At 41.8% G+C, this 12,433-nt stretch overlaps 1 protein-coding gene across 1 annotated transcript; it reads left to right on the plus strand.

Moving 5' to 3' along the window:
- The first annotated feature begins 375 nt into the window (after positions 1 to 375).
- On the plus strand, positions 376 to 6,906 carry LOC139623467 (uncharacterized). Its single transcript, XM_071481699.1, has 2 exons — positions 376 to 4,438; positions 4,587 to 6,906. The coding sequence occupies exons 1-2, from the start codon at positions 3,520 to 3,522 to the stop codon at positions 4,841 to 4,843; spliced, it is 1,176 nt and encodes a 391-aa protein (XP_071337800.1). The 5' UTR covers positions 376 to 3,519; the 3' UTR covers positions 4,844 to 6,906.
- Positions 6,907 to 12,433: the final 5,527 nt, after the last annotated feature.

Raw genomic sequence — 12,433 nt, forward strand, 5'->3', positions numbered from 1 at the left:
TCCATGCATATTTTTTTTTAATTTCACTGACATTGCTTTTTTACACTGACTCATTTTCATGGCTGCGTAAATCTCCCAGGGGGCACAGGGGCAAAAATGTGTTGGGCCCCGATTGACCCCCACTATACATGGTGATCATTATCACCCCAGCCACCCAGAAACCAAACTACACGCTAAAGCTGTAATGATTAGTTGATGAACAATTTTGACTTTTTTAAAAACACACGCTGCTACTGTCGTTGTAATTTTTTTGTATTATATTTATTATTATATTATTTATCTTTCTAAATATTTGTTATTGCAGTTTCTTGCAGCTTTCCTCTTCTCTGCACTGCCACTTTGCTGCTGTAACACTGTGAATTTCCCCACTGTGGAACTAATAAAGGCGATCTTATCTTATCTTAAGCCAAAATGCAAAAAATAAATAAATAAATAAATAGAAATACCAGTACCAGCATCTCAAATGTGAAAAATTGATTGTTTGCCGGTTTTTTCTCAGAGTAAATTCAACATCTTTGTATTTTTGACTGCTGGTCAAACAAAACAAGCTATTTGAAAATGCTAAACTTGGCTTCAGGGAATAATGATGGCATTTTTCACTATTTTCTGACAATCTATCTGCTAAACAGTCAATCGATTATCATAGAAAATAACTGTCAAACCTGTTGATAATGAAAGTAAGTCTGGGTTGCAGACTTACAGTTCTCCTATAATGTAATAATGCCACCTTTGGCAGTCCCCCCTTTTTTTTCTTTTTTTTTTTTTCTTGTTTTTAAGATCAATCTCTATTTTATTCAACTATATAAAACAGCTTGAATTAAATTCATCTCCAGGCTAGTATTAAAGATCTACATGGGCTTAAACAAGTTGCATTTTACAAAATCAAACAACAAACTTATTTCTATATGAAAAGAAATCAGATAAAATGATACAACTTGTTTTTGTTTGTTGAGGTCCTCAGAAGGTTGTTTTAGACACAGTCAACTTACATGTAAACCTGTTTTCTATGAGACAATATGAAGTACAGATTTAGTAATATTAAATGTGAATTTTTTTCATTGCTATTCAAAATATTCAAGAGTAATTGAGACATTTGTTCGTATTGATTGATAACAACGGCATAGTTGCTTTTGTTGATCTAAAAGTAGTTAAAAATACATGTAATGAGTCTAAAAAATGGAATCAGTCTATAAAATACTCTCTGTGTGCAAGCTGTCGTTGTTGTAAACTCCATTCCAGGTTGCTAAAAATAACCCAAACTCCTAGAAAAAATACTATGGACATGACCTCAGTGTCCTCAAAGGTGGCTGTGGCCCAGTTTGACAAGATTCATTTTCATTCTAATGGTTGCCTCTGGTGAAGAAAGAAGTCACTCATTTATCGGTCTCCTGTACTGTAGTAACACAGTGGTCATTACTCTGGGGTCACATGAATAAAATAATGGCATCAAAACCAATCAGACAAATTAGACCATCTCATTTACATGTAATGTAAAATTTGCATATAGAAGATAAGTTACAAGGACCACACAACAATGAAAATTACAATAACTGACCCCAACTCTCTGTAAGCTTGTAAGTTTCTGACTTACAATGAGGCACCACTGTGTAGGGAAATATAGGAATACATTGACCCAGTGATATTATGTGTAAGCATGAGAAAGCAGAAAGGCAGCCAGTGATGGGACAAACAGGCTCCTGGTAGTTGTGATGTTGTCAGGCCTCCTGTGTGACCTGTGCATGATCTGGTAGGGAAGTCCTTACAGCATATAAGTTTCTCAGAGACTAGAAGACAAACTTTGGTCCCCAGGGTGGGTTTCCTTACCCACTGGCTCCATTCTGTAGCTGAATCTGACCTTCAGACAGGTTAGTGCTGAAGGAAAGACAAGACGAAATGATTCCTGAGAAGTTACAACCTGAACAGCTTTGAGAAGCTCAGAGTCCCCGTCTTATGTTTAGAGAAGAAAAAATGTAAAATTTGTAAAGGATGAAGAGCTATGAGGAGGAGATGAAGAGTGAAAAGGATCATAAAACTTAATGATTTTATTCTGAATGCATTACCGAGGACAGGGGTCCCTCTTGTGGTCAAACAATGGACGGTGCAGACTGATGAACTACTGTGAAAACGGTGAAACTCAGCGTTCCCACACAGTATTGATGGGGCTTAAATACATTAAATATGGTGGATACAGACCCAGTAATATAGTTATTAGTGTAGTTTATTACTGGAGAAGCAGATTTGTGGGATCTGAGAGCGGGGTCATCATTTTCACTTCAACTCTGAGGAAACATCCACATGAAGCTACTCAACAGAGGATGGGGGGTTCCCAATCAAATACTATTTATCTGTGTAATACTCTACAAAAGTAATATTTTGCTACTAACAGTAATCACTGCAGCTTGGTGCACTTGTATTTACATTTTTTTGCACAGTTCAGTCCTTTTATGCTTAAAGTTTGTTTTTTTTTCTCTCTCTCTCTCCATGTCATGTATTTGCATCATATTTTAACACTGTGTCTTGTTTTATTTCACTTGTACAAGCACCCTGTAACTTTGTCAGAAAAGGTGCTATACAAGCAACGTTTATTATTAATATCGGTATTGTAAATACAAGACAGAACTGACAGCTGGAACTGAATGCTGATGTTCTCTGCTCTGTGTTCCTTGTGACATCACTGCTACTCGTGGAACCTATCAGCAGAAAAACGGAATCTCAAACTCATTCCCACATCAGCCTTTGTAGAGGTAAGACCTCCCTGCAGCTGGGACCAAAAAAACTACTGTTTTACTCACTTTTTACTGTTAAATAGAACCGTATTGTGTTTTGGAAGCAGACAGTGTAGTTATCCTGTGTTTTTCTGTTAAGTAAGTCACCTTTTTCACTAGTTACATTCCAAATAGCATTATATTGAGATGTGCATCTGTTGCTGTAATCAGGGGATGGAAATGCATTTTTTTCTCTTGCACAACAAATTTTAAGTGGTGCATTTTGTATTACTCATTGCCTAAAATGCATGTGTGCAAAATGGGATTAAATGTGTAGATTTTATTAGTTTTAAAGGTTTGAAATTGCATTTGTGACTGTCTGCAGTTTCTTTAACCATTAACATAAGTATTAAAGTTTATTTATTGGTTACTTTACTAAATATGACAGTATTCTTTGTGTGTGTGTGTGTGTGTTGATCACAAAAGGCTTTCTTGTTACAGAAAAAGCTTCTTTTGAAGTGGTCTAATACAACACTTTCTGAGATTTGGTTGCAGTGGAATTTCAGTAACATTTGTTGTATTAATTGCACTAGCTGCAACAATACTGTTAAAGATGATATATATCACTTCCACTTTTCTGTTCTTCATGCAGTGTAATACAAAATACTGCTTAGTTAATTTTAGCCTGTTAAGTAAAAAAGATTTTGCTCAGTGTCCTGCTTGAAAAATAAATTGCTTGTCAGTGAAATGACTGCTGTGTGTGTTTGTGTTCTGCAGTTCAACATCGTTGTTACAGAAACACATCAGTGAAAGTATGAATCGATACAGAGAATATTCCTTTTCAAGATCTCAGTCTCCAGAAGATACCATCATTCCTTCGACCTGGATGACTTCCAATCAAACAGGTGAGGGTCCTTCAGCCTCTGGAGATCTTGACCCTCCCATTATCTGGAAGGAGTGTGGAGGAAGGGGGAAGAGATCTTTGTCTGCTGAAGATCTTGCTTCTCCCATGATCTGGAAGGAGCATGGAGGAAGGGGTGAGGGATCTTCGTCCTGTGAAGACAACAACCTTTCCACAAATATGAAGAAGCACAGAGGAAGGAGTGAGAGCCCTTTGTCATCTGAAGATAAGAAGTGGATGGACAAAGAGAGACCTCCATCTTCAGAAGTCCTTGACTTCCATGGGTGGGATGAGCTAGACAAGGAAACACGGCTGAGGAAAATCAAACGGTTTATCCATAATAAGGCAAGAAAAGAGCTCCAGAGGGAAAGGGAGGAAAGGGAAAGACAAAAAGAGGAGGAGATGTGTGAAGAATGGGAGATAAAAGAGAGGCAAAAGGAGCAAAGGAGAAGAGAGTTGTGGGAGAAGAAGGAGGCAGAAATCCAGGAGAAGCAGGAGAGAGGAAGAAAGAAAAGGGAGGAGAAAGAGATGAAACGGCGGGAGAGAGAGGAAAAGAAAATCAAAAAAAGGAAGGAGAAAGAACTGGAGAAGAGGAAGAAAAGGGAGAAGGAAATCCAAAAGAAGGAAGAGAAAGAGAGAGAGAAGAGGGAGAAAAAGGAGAGAGGGAGACAAAGGAAGGCAGAAGAGGAGGAAACAGGCAGAGGAGACTCCAGTGATCCAAATGGTGGTCTGCTCTCACGACTGTGGACATGGTGGACCAATTTGTGGAGGAACAGAGTTTCCAGTAGCATCAACAGGCTCTGGGAGAGGATGCAGTGCTCCAGATTTGATAGTAAGTTGTCACACTTCAGCGTAAAGTTAAAGATAACACAAGACCTGAGTTAAGCTTTAACTTTGCAATATGGCAGCAGTATCAAGTGGTGTCTGCTTACTACAACCAGACTCCGATCTAAAAAACTGTCATACATTGTTCATTTCAGGTGATGTTGCTCAGATGAGGGAGATTGAAAAAAGGAGGCAGATGCTAATTTCACAGAGAGGAATAGACCAGGTGAAGGCGTATGACGACGAGGGGCAAAGACAGAGGGCAAAGAGGAGGGCAGAAATTATATGTCGACAACAGAGAGAGATAAGGAGTCTCATGTTGGTAGGCCGCAACATCAACACTCAGCCAGAGTACACCAAGGTTCTGCACAGAATCCCGTCACACAATCGATTTTGTCCATATTGCCCATGAAAAAGGGGGGACTTAGAAAAAGGAGGTGATGGGGCAAACAATTCAAACCCAACAAAATTGAGATAAACAAAAGTCACATTTGAAGTATTGCAACCACCTACAAATAACAAAAACAACCACTTGAATTTTTCATTGTCCTTATCTAAACAAAGCTAACCTAATGTGATCATTTTACATTGACATTTCAGATGTGATAAAATGTGTTTGCCCCGTCTGCCCTTTCTTCAGCTGAATTCAACCTTGATTTAGTACAGATACAGATACACACCAGAATACATGTAAATAAAATATTACTTTACTGCTGCGTAAAGCCAATTATAGCCCTGCTGGAGAAATTAAATGTGAGTCTCATGTTGGCATTTCAGGCCTTTCAACCTCCTTACCAGCCCAGGCCTCAATTCTCAATTCAATATACAGTTTGGTCCAGTGTTTTAGAGGAGGCTGTAACTCAGGTGGCAAATGTGACAAAAGTGGTTTGATCCCTGCCTCCTCTGGTGCTGTCTGATATGCTGAAGTGTCATTAAGGGAAAAAAAACTTAATGTAATATTTTAGCATGACAGATACACACGTATGCTTCCACACGAAATAAAACAACCAAACCGAGGCATCATAGCCTGATATCCAGTGGTTAGAAACTGGGCACATGCCTCTTTTTCATATATATTTAAAGAAAGAGCATGAGGCAATTAGGGAGAATCCCGAGTCCTGTTTTGATTCTGCACCAGTCAGGTAAGGCACATTCAGCTGCTCCTTAGAGCGGGATTCTTCTGCTTTATCCCACTCATAATAAAAATGTCAAGTATGGAAGACTGGATAACTGATGACGGGTAAGATCCCCCTGCGAAACCTTGGGACAACCTAAGACAGGTACAGCCACGAGTACTTGACCTTGGCGCTGCTGTGAGCAGGCACAGTGAGCCACCGTGAACACTGTGACGGATAGGGACTTTAAAACAAATAAATTTTTTTTTAAAGAGTTCAAATAAAGAGGCAAGTATGGAAGACTGGTTCGCCTATGACGGGTAAGATCCCTGTTCAAAACCTCGGGACAACCTAAGGCAGGCACAGCCACGATTATTTGACCTCGATGCCACTGCAAGCAGACACACCGCAGCAGTAAGTCTCATGCTCCTGAGCAAGAACTCAAGACTGGATTTTACAGGAGATGGAAATAGATTAGATAAAGAGTGGTATGATTTTGAGGAGATCGGGGTGTGCCTTGTCCTTGAATGGTGCATTATTGATACCTGTGACTGGCGCCCTATCATCGGCCTCAGGCTCGGATACCCATCATGAATACTTACAAGAGCTTACAATATATGTTAAGAAAGAAAAACTGACAGTGATGGCCTCAAGGAAAAGAAATGCAAACATGTGACACACAGAGTCGTTGGCCTGCTGTCTCATAACTAGTTATGTTAATCTTTACATCTGTATCTGAATCTATCCTGATCACAACGGCAACTTAAGATAGGCACAGGGAAAGGGCATGGTAAGGGTTAAAATAAAACAATACTGACTGTTGGTAGGAAATTTATTGTGACCACAGTCACTCTGGCGTGAAAGCCAAACTCTTTGTGCCAGACCAGGAAACTGAAAGAAGACTTAAGTAGGGGAGTTTGAAGTGGTTGTCAAAGTTTTTGTTTGGTGGTTGCCTCATACTTGTAATTACTAAACCTCATCACAAGTTGCATTGAACAAGTTTAATAATTGTACTTGATGTTCTCTTACACAAAAAATGTAGTCAAGTAAAGAACACACTACATTATCAAAAAAATACACCTAATAACAACTAATAATAACTGTCTTCTGAAGGACAGAGGTCAAAGCTCCTCCTTGCCCTGCATTTCCTCCTCCACATGATTCTGATTATTTAGTTTTTTTCAAAAACCCAGGGTCAGGAGTTCTCCCTGACTCTTAAAACAGTTTACAGAAACTCAACTTAGCCTCCTCGAACGCCTCCTCTCGTCCCTAAAACCCAGGGTCAGTAGTTCTCCTCCCCAACTGACACCTGGCTGGAAAAAGTCCTGCCTACTTGTAATAACCTGTTTATGGAGCTGTTTCTCCAGTGCTGTTAAGATCAGCCTGGATAATGTCCTGACTGTGGCTCCTCTGACAATTTACAGAGACATAAAGTAGCGTCCCTGAACGGCTCCTTTTGTGCAAAAGACTCTGGGTCAGTTGTCCTCCTCCCCTACTGACCCCATGGCTGCAACAAATCCTTACTGCATCTCCAATAACCTCAGATCGTTGACTGAAACTTAACTTAGCCTTTTTGTTCCAAATACCCAGGGTCAGTAGTTTTCCTCCCCTACTGACACCTGACTGGAAAAAGTCTTGCCTATTTGTAATAACCTGTTTATGAATTTGTTTCCCCAACGCTGTTAAGATCAGCCTGGAAAATGTCCTGACTGAGTCTCTTATAACATCTGACAGTTCACTGAAACTTAACTTAGCCTCCTTGCACGCCTCCTCAAAGCTGGGTCAGTAGTTCTCCTCCCCTACTGACACCTGGCTGCAAGAAGTCCTTACTGAATCTCAAATAACCTCAGAACGTTAACTGAAACTTACATTAGCGTCCCTGAACGCCTCCTCTTGTTCCAAATACCCAGGGTCAGTAGTCCTCCTCCCCTACTGACACCTGACTGGAAAAAGTCCTGTTTATTTGTAATGACCTGTTTTTAACCTTGTTTCTCCAACGCTGTTAAGATCAGCCTGGAAAATGTCCTGACTGTGACTTTTATAACATCTGATAATTCACTGAAACTTAACTTAGCCTCCTCCAAGGCCTCCTGTTGTTCAAAAGACTCAGGGTCAGTTGTCCTCCTCCCCGACTGACCCCATGGCTGCAACAAATCCTTACTGCATCTCCAATAACCTCAGATCGTTTACTGAAACTTAACTTAGCCTTTTTGTTCCAAAAACTCAGGGTCAGTAGTTTTCCTCCCCTACTGACACCTGACTGGAAAAAGTCCTGCTTATTTGTAATGACCTGTTTTTAAGCTTGTTTCTCCAGTGCTGTTAAGATCAGCCTGGAAAATGTCCTGACTGAGTCTGTTATAACATCTGACACTTTACTGAAACTTAGCGTCCTTGAATGCCTCCTCAAAGCTGGGTCAGTAGTTCTCCTCCCCTACTGACACCTGGCTGCAAGAAGTCCTTACTGAATCTCCAATAAGCTCAGAACGTTAACTGAAACTTACATTAGCGTCCCTGAACACATCCTCTTGTTCCAAAAACCCAGGGTCAGTAGTCCTCCTCCCCTACTGACACCTGACTGGAAAAAGTCCTGCCTGTTTGTAATGACCTGTTTATAACCTTGTTTCTCCAACGCTGTTAAGATCAGCCTGGAAAATGTCCTGACTGTAGCTCCTCTGAGCATTTACAGAGACTTTACTTAGCGTCCTCAAACACCTCCTCTCATTCCAAAAACCCAGGGTCAGTAGTCCTCCTCCTCTACTGACACCTGGCTGGAAAAAGTCCTTCCTGTTTGTAATGACCTGTTTATAACCTTGTTTCTCCAACGCTGTTAAGATCAGCCTGGAAAACATCCTGACTGAGTCTCTTATAACATCTGACAGTTTACTGAAACTTAACTTAGCCTCCTTGAACACCTCCTCAAAGCTGGGTCAGTAGTTCTCCTCCCCTATTGACACCTGACTGGAAAAAGTCCTGCTTATTTGTAATGACCTGTTTTTAACCTTGTTTCTCCAACACTGTTAAGATCAGCCTGGAAAATGTCCTGACTGCGACTTTAATAACATCTGATAATTCACTGAAACTTAACTTAGCCTCCTCCAAGGCCTCCTGTTGTTCAAAAGACTCAGGGTCAGTTGTCCTCCTCCCCGACTGACCCCATGGCTGCAACAAATCCTTACTGCATCTCCAATAACCTCAGATCGTTTACTGAAACTTATCTTAGCCTTTTTGTTCCAAAAACTCTGGGTCAGTAGTTTTCCTCCCCTACTGACACCTGACTGGAAAAAGTCCTGCTTATTTGTAATGACCTGTTCATAACCTTGTTTCTCCAACGCTGTTAAGATCAGCCTGGAAAATGTCCTGACTGTGTCTCTTATAACATCTGACACATGACTGAAACTTTACTTAGCCTCCTTGAATGCCTCCTCAAAGCTGGGTCAGTAGTCCTCCTCCCCTACTGACACCTGGCTGGAAAATGTCCTGACTGTGGCTCGTCTGACAATTTACAGAAACTTAACTTAGCCTCCTTGAACACCTCCTCAAAGCTGGGTCAGTAGTTCTCCTCCCCTACTGACACCTGGCTGCAAGAAGTCCTTACTGAATCTCCAATAACTTCAGAACGTTAACTGAAATTTACATTAGCGTCCCTGAACGCCTCCTCTCAGCCTGGAAAATGTCCTGACTGTGGCTCCCCTGAGCATTTACAGAGACTTTACTTAGCGTCCTCGAACGCCTCCTCTTGTTCCAAATACCCAGGGTCAGTAGTCCTCCTCCCCTACTGACACCTGGCTGGAAAAAGTCCTGCCTATTTGTAATGACCTGTTTTTAACCTTGTTTCTCCAACACTGTTAAGATCAGCCTGGAAAATGTCCTGACTGCGACTTTTATAACATCTGATAATTCACTGAAACTTAACTTAGCCTCCTCCAAGGCCTCCTGTTGTTCAAAAGACTCAGGGTCAGTAGTCCTCCTCCCCTCCTGACACCTGACTGGAAAAAGTCCTTCCTGTTTGTAATGACCTGTTTTTAACCTTGTTTCTCCAGCACTGTTAAGATCAGCCTGGAAAATGTCCTGACTGTGGCTCGTCTGACAATTTACAGAAACTTAACTTAGCCTCCTTGAACACCTCCTCAAAGCTGGGTCAGTAGTTCTCCTCCTCTACTGACACCTGGCTGCAAGAAGTCCTTACTGAATCTCCAATAACTTCAGAACGTTAACTGAAATTTACATTAGCGTCCCTGAACGCCTCCTCTCAGCCTGGAAAATGTCCTGACTGTGGCTCCCCTGAGCATTTACAGAGACTTTACTTAGCGTCCTCGAACGCCTCCTCTTGTTCCAAAAACCCAGGGTCAGTAGTCCTCCTCCCCTACTGACACCTGACTGGAAAAAGTCCTGCCTGTTTGTAATGACCTGTTTTTAACCTTGTTTCTCCAACGCTGTTAAGATCAGCCTGGAAAATGTCCTGACTGCGACTTTTATAACATCTGATAATTCACTGAAACTTAACTTAGCCTCCTCCAAGGCCTCCTGTTGTTCAAAAGACTCAGGGTCAGTTGTCCTCCTCCCCGACTGACCCCATGGCTGCAACAAATCCTTACTGCATCTCCAATAACCTCAGATCGTTTACTGAAACTTAACTTAGCCTTTTTGTTCCAAAAACCCAGGGTCAGTAGTTTTCCTCCCCTACTGACACCTGACTGGAAAAAGTCCTGCTTATTTGTAATGACCTGTTTATAACCTTGTTTCTCCAACGCTGTTAAGATCAGCCTGGAAAATGTCCTGACTGAGTCTCTTATAACATCTGACACTTTACTGAAACTTAGCGTCCTTGAATGCCTCCTCAAAGCTGGGTCAGTAGTTCTCCTCCCCTACTGACACCTGGCTGCAAGAAGTCCTTACTGAATCTCCAATAAGCTCAGAACGTTAACTGAAACTTACATTAGCGTCCCTGAACACATCCTCTTGTTCCAAAAACCCAGGGTCAGTAGTCCTCCTCCCCTACTGACACCTGGCTGGAAAAAGTCCTGCCTGTTTGTAATGACCTGTTTATAACCTTGTTTCTCCAACGCTGTTAAGATCAGCCTGGAAAATGTCCTGACTGCGACTTTTATAACATCTGACAGTACACTGAAACTTACATTAGCGTCCCTGAACACCTCCTTTTGTTCCAAAAACTCAGGGTCAGTAGTTTTCCTCTCCTACTGACACCTGACTGGAAAGAGTCCTGCCTATTTGTAATAACCTGTTTATGAATTTGTTTCCCCAGCGCTGTTAAGCTCAGCCTGGAAAACATCCTGACTGAGTCTCTTATAACATCTGACAGTTTACTGAAACTTAACTTAGCCTCCTTGAACGCCTCCTCAAAGCTGGGTCAGTAGTTCTCCTCCCCTACTGACACCTGACTGGAAAAAGTCCTTCCTGTTTGTAATGACCTGTTTTTAAGCTTGTTTCTCCAGTGCTGTTAAGATCAGCCTGGAAAATGTCCTGACTGTGGCTCCTCTGACAATTTACAGAAACTTAACTTAGCCTCCTTGAACACCTCCTCAAAGCTGGGTCAGTAGTTCTCCTCCCCTACTGACACCTGGCTGCAAGAAGTCCTTACTGAATCTCCAATAACTTCAGAACGTTAACTGAAATTTACATTAGCGTCCCTGAACACCTCCTCTCAGCCTGGAAAATGTCCTGACTGTGGCTCCCCTGAGCATTTACAGAGACTTTACTTAGCGTCCTCGAACGCCTCCTCTTGTTCCAAATACCCAGGGTCAGTAGTCCTCCTCCCCTACTGACACCTGGCTGGAAAAAGTCCTGCCTGTTTGTAATGACCTGTTTATAACCTTCTTTCTCCAACACTGTTAAGATCAGCCTGGAAAATGTCCTGACTGCGACTTTTATAACATCTGACAGTTCACTGAAACTGACATGAGCGTCCCTGAACGCCTCCTTTTGTTCCAAAAACCCAGGGTCAGTAGTCCTCCTCCCCTACTGACACCTGGCTGGAAAAAGTCCTGCCTATTTGTAATGACCTGTTTTTAACCTTGTTTCTCCAACACTGTTAAGATCAGCCTGGAAAATGTCCTGACTGCGACTTTTATAACATCTGATAATTCACTGAAACTTAACTTAGCCTCCTCCAAGGCCTCCTGTTGTTCAAAAGACTCAGGGTCAGTTGTCCTCCTCCCTGACTGACCCCATGGCTGCAACAAATCCTTACTGCATCTCCAATAACCTCAGATCGTTTACTGAAACTTAACTTAGCCTTTTTGTTCCAAAAACCCAGGGTCAGTAGTTTTCCTCCCCTACTGACACCTGACTGGAAAAAGTCCTTCCTGTTTGTAATGACCTTTTCATAACCTTGTTTCTCCAGCGCTGTTAAGATCAGCCTGGAAAATGTCCTGACTGCGACTTTTATAACATCTGACAGTTCACTGAAACTCACATGAGCGTCCCTGAACGCCTCCTTTTGTTCCAAAAACTCAGGGTCAGTAGTTTTCCTCTCCTACTGACACCTGACTGGAAAAAGTCCTGCCTATTTGTAATGACCTGTTCATAACCTTGTTTCTCCAGCACTGTTAAGATCAGCCTGGAAAATGTCCTGACTGAGTCTCTTATAACATCTGACACTTTACTGAAACTTAGCGTCCTTGAATGCCTCCTCAAAGCTGGGTCAGTAGTTCTCCTCCCCTACTGACACCTGGCTGCAAGAAGTCCTTACTGAATCTCCAATAAGCTCAGAACGTTAACTGAAACTTACATTAGCGTCCCTGAACACATCCTCTTGTTCCAAAAACCCAGGGTCAGAAGTCCTCCTCCCCTACTGACACCTGACTGGAAAAAGTCCTTCCTGTTTGTAATAACCTGTTCATAACCTTGTTTCTCCAACGCTGTTAAGA

This window comes from Trachinotus anak, unplaced genomic scaffold (assembly GCF_046630095.1).
Source record: "Trachinotus anak isolate AG129_WGS33_773 ecotype Australia unplaced genomic scaffold, CSIRO_AGI_Tana_v1 ptg000008l, whole genome shotgun sequence".
Taxonomy (NCBI): domain Eukaryota; kingdom Metazoa; phylum Chordata; class Actinopteri; order Carangiformes; family Carangidae; genus Trachinotus; species Trachinotus anak.

Excerpts from the sequence above, each read along its gene's own strand:
- LOC139623467 (XM_071481699.1), top strand. The coding sequence starts at position 3,520 with ATGAATCGATACAGAGAATATTCCTTTTCAAGATCTCAGTCTCCAGAA. Across the intron at positions 4,439-4,586 it reads GCAGTGCTCCAGATTTGATA|GTGATGTTGCTCAGATGAGG; the intron begins GTAAGTTGTCAC and ends TGTTCATTTCAG.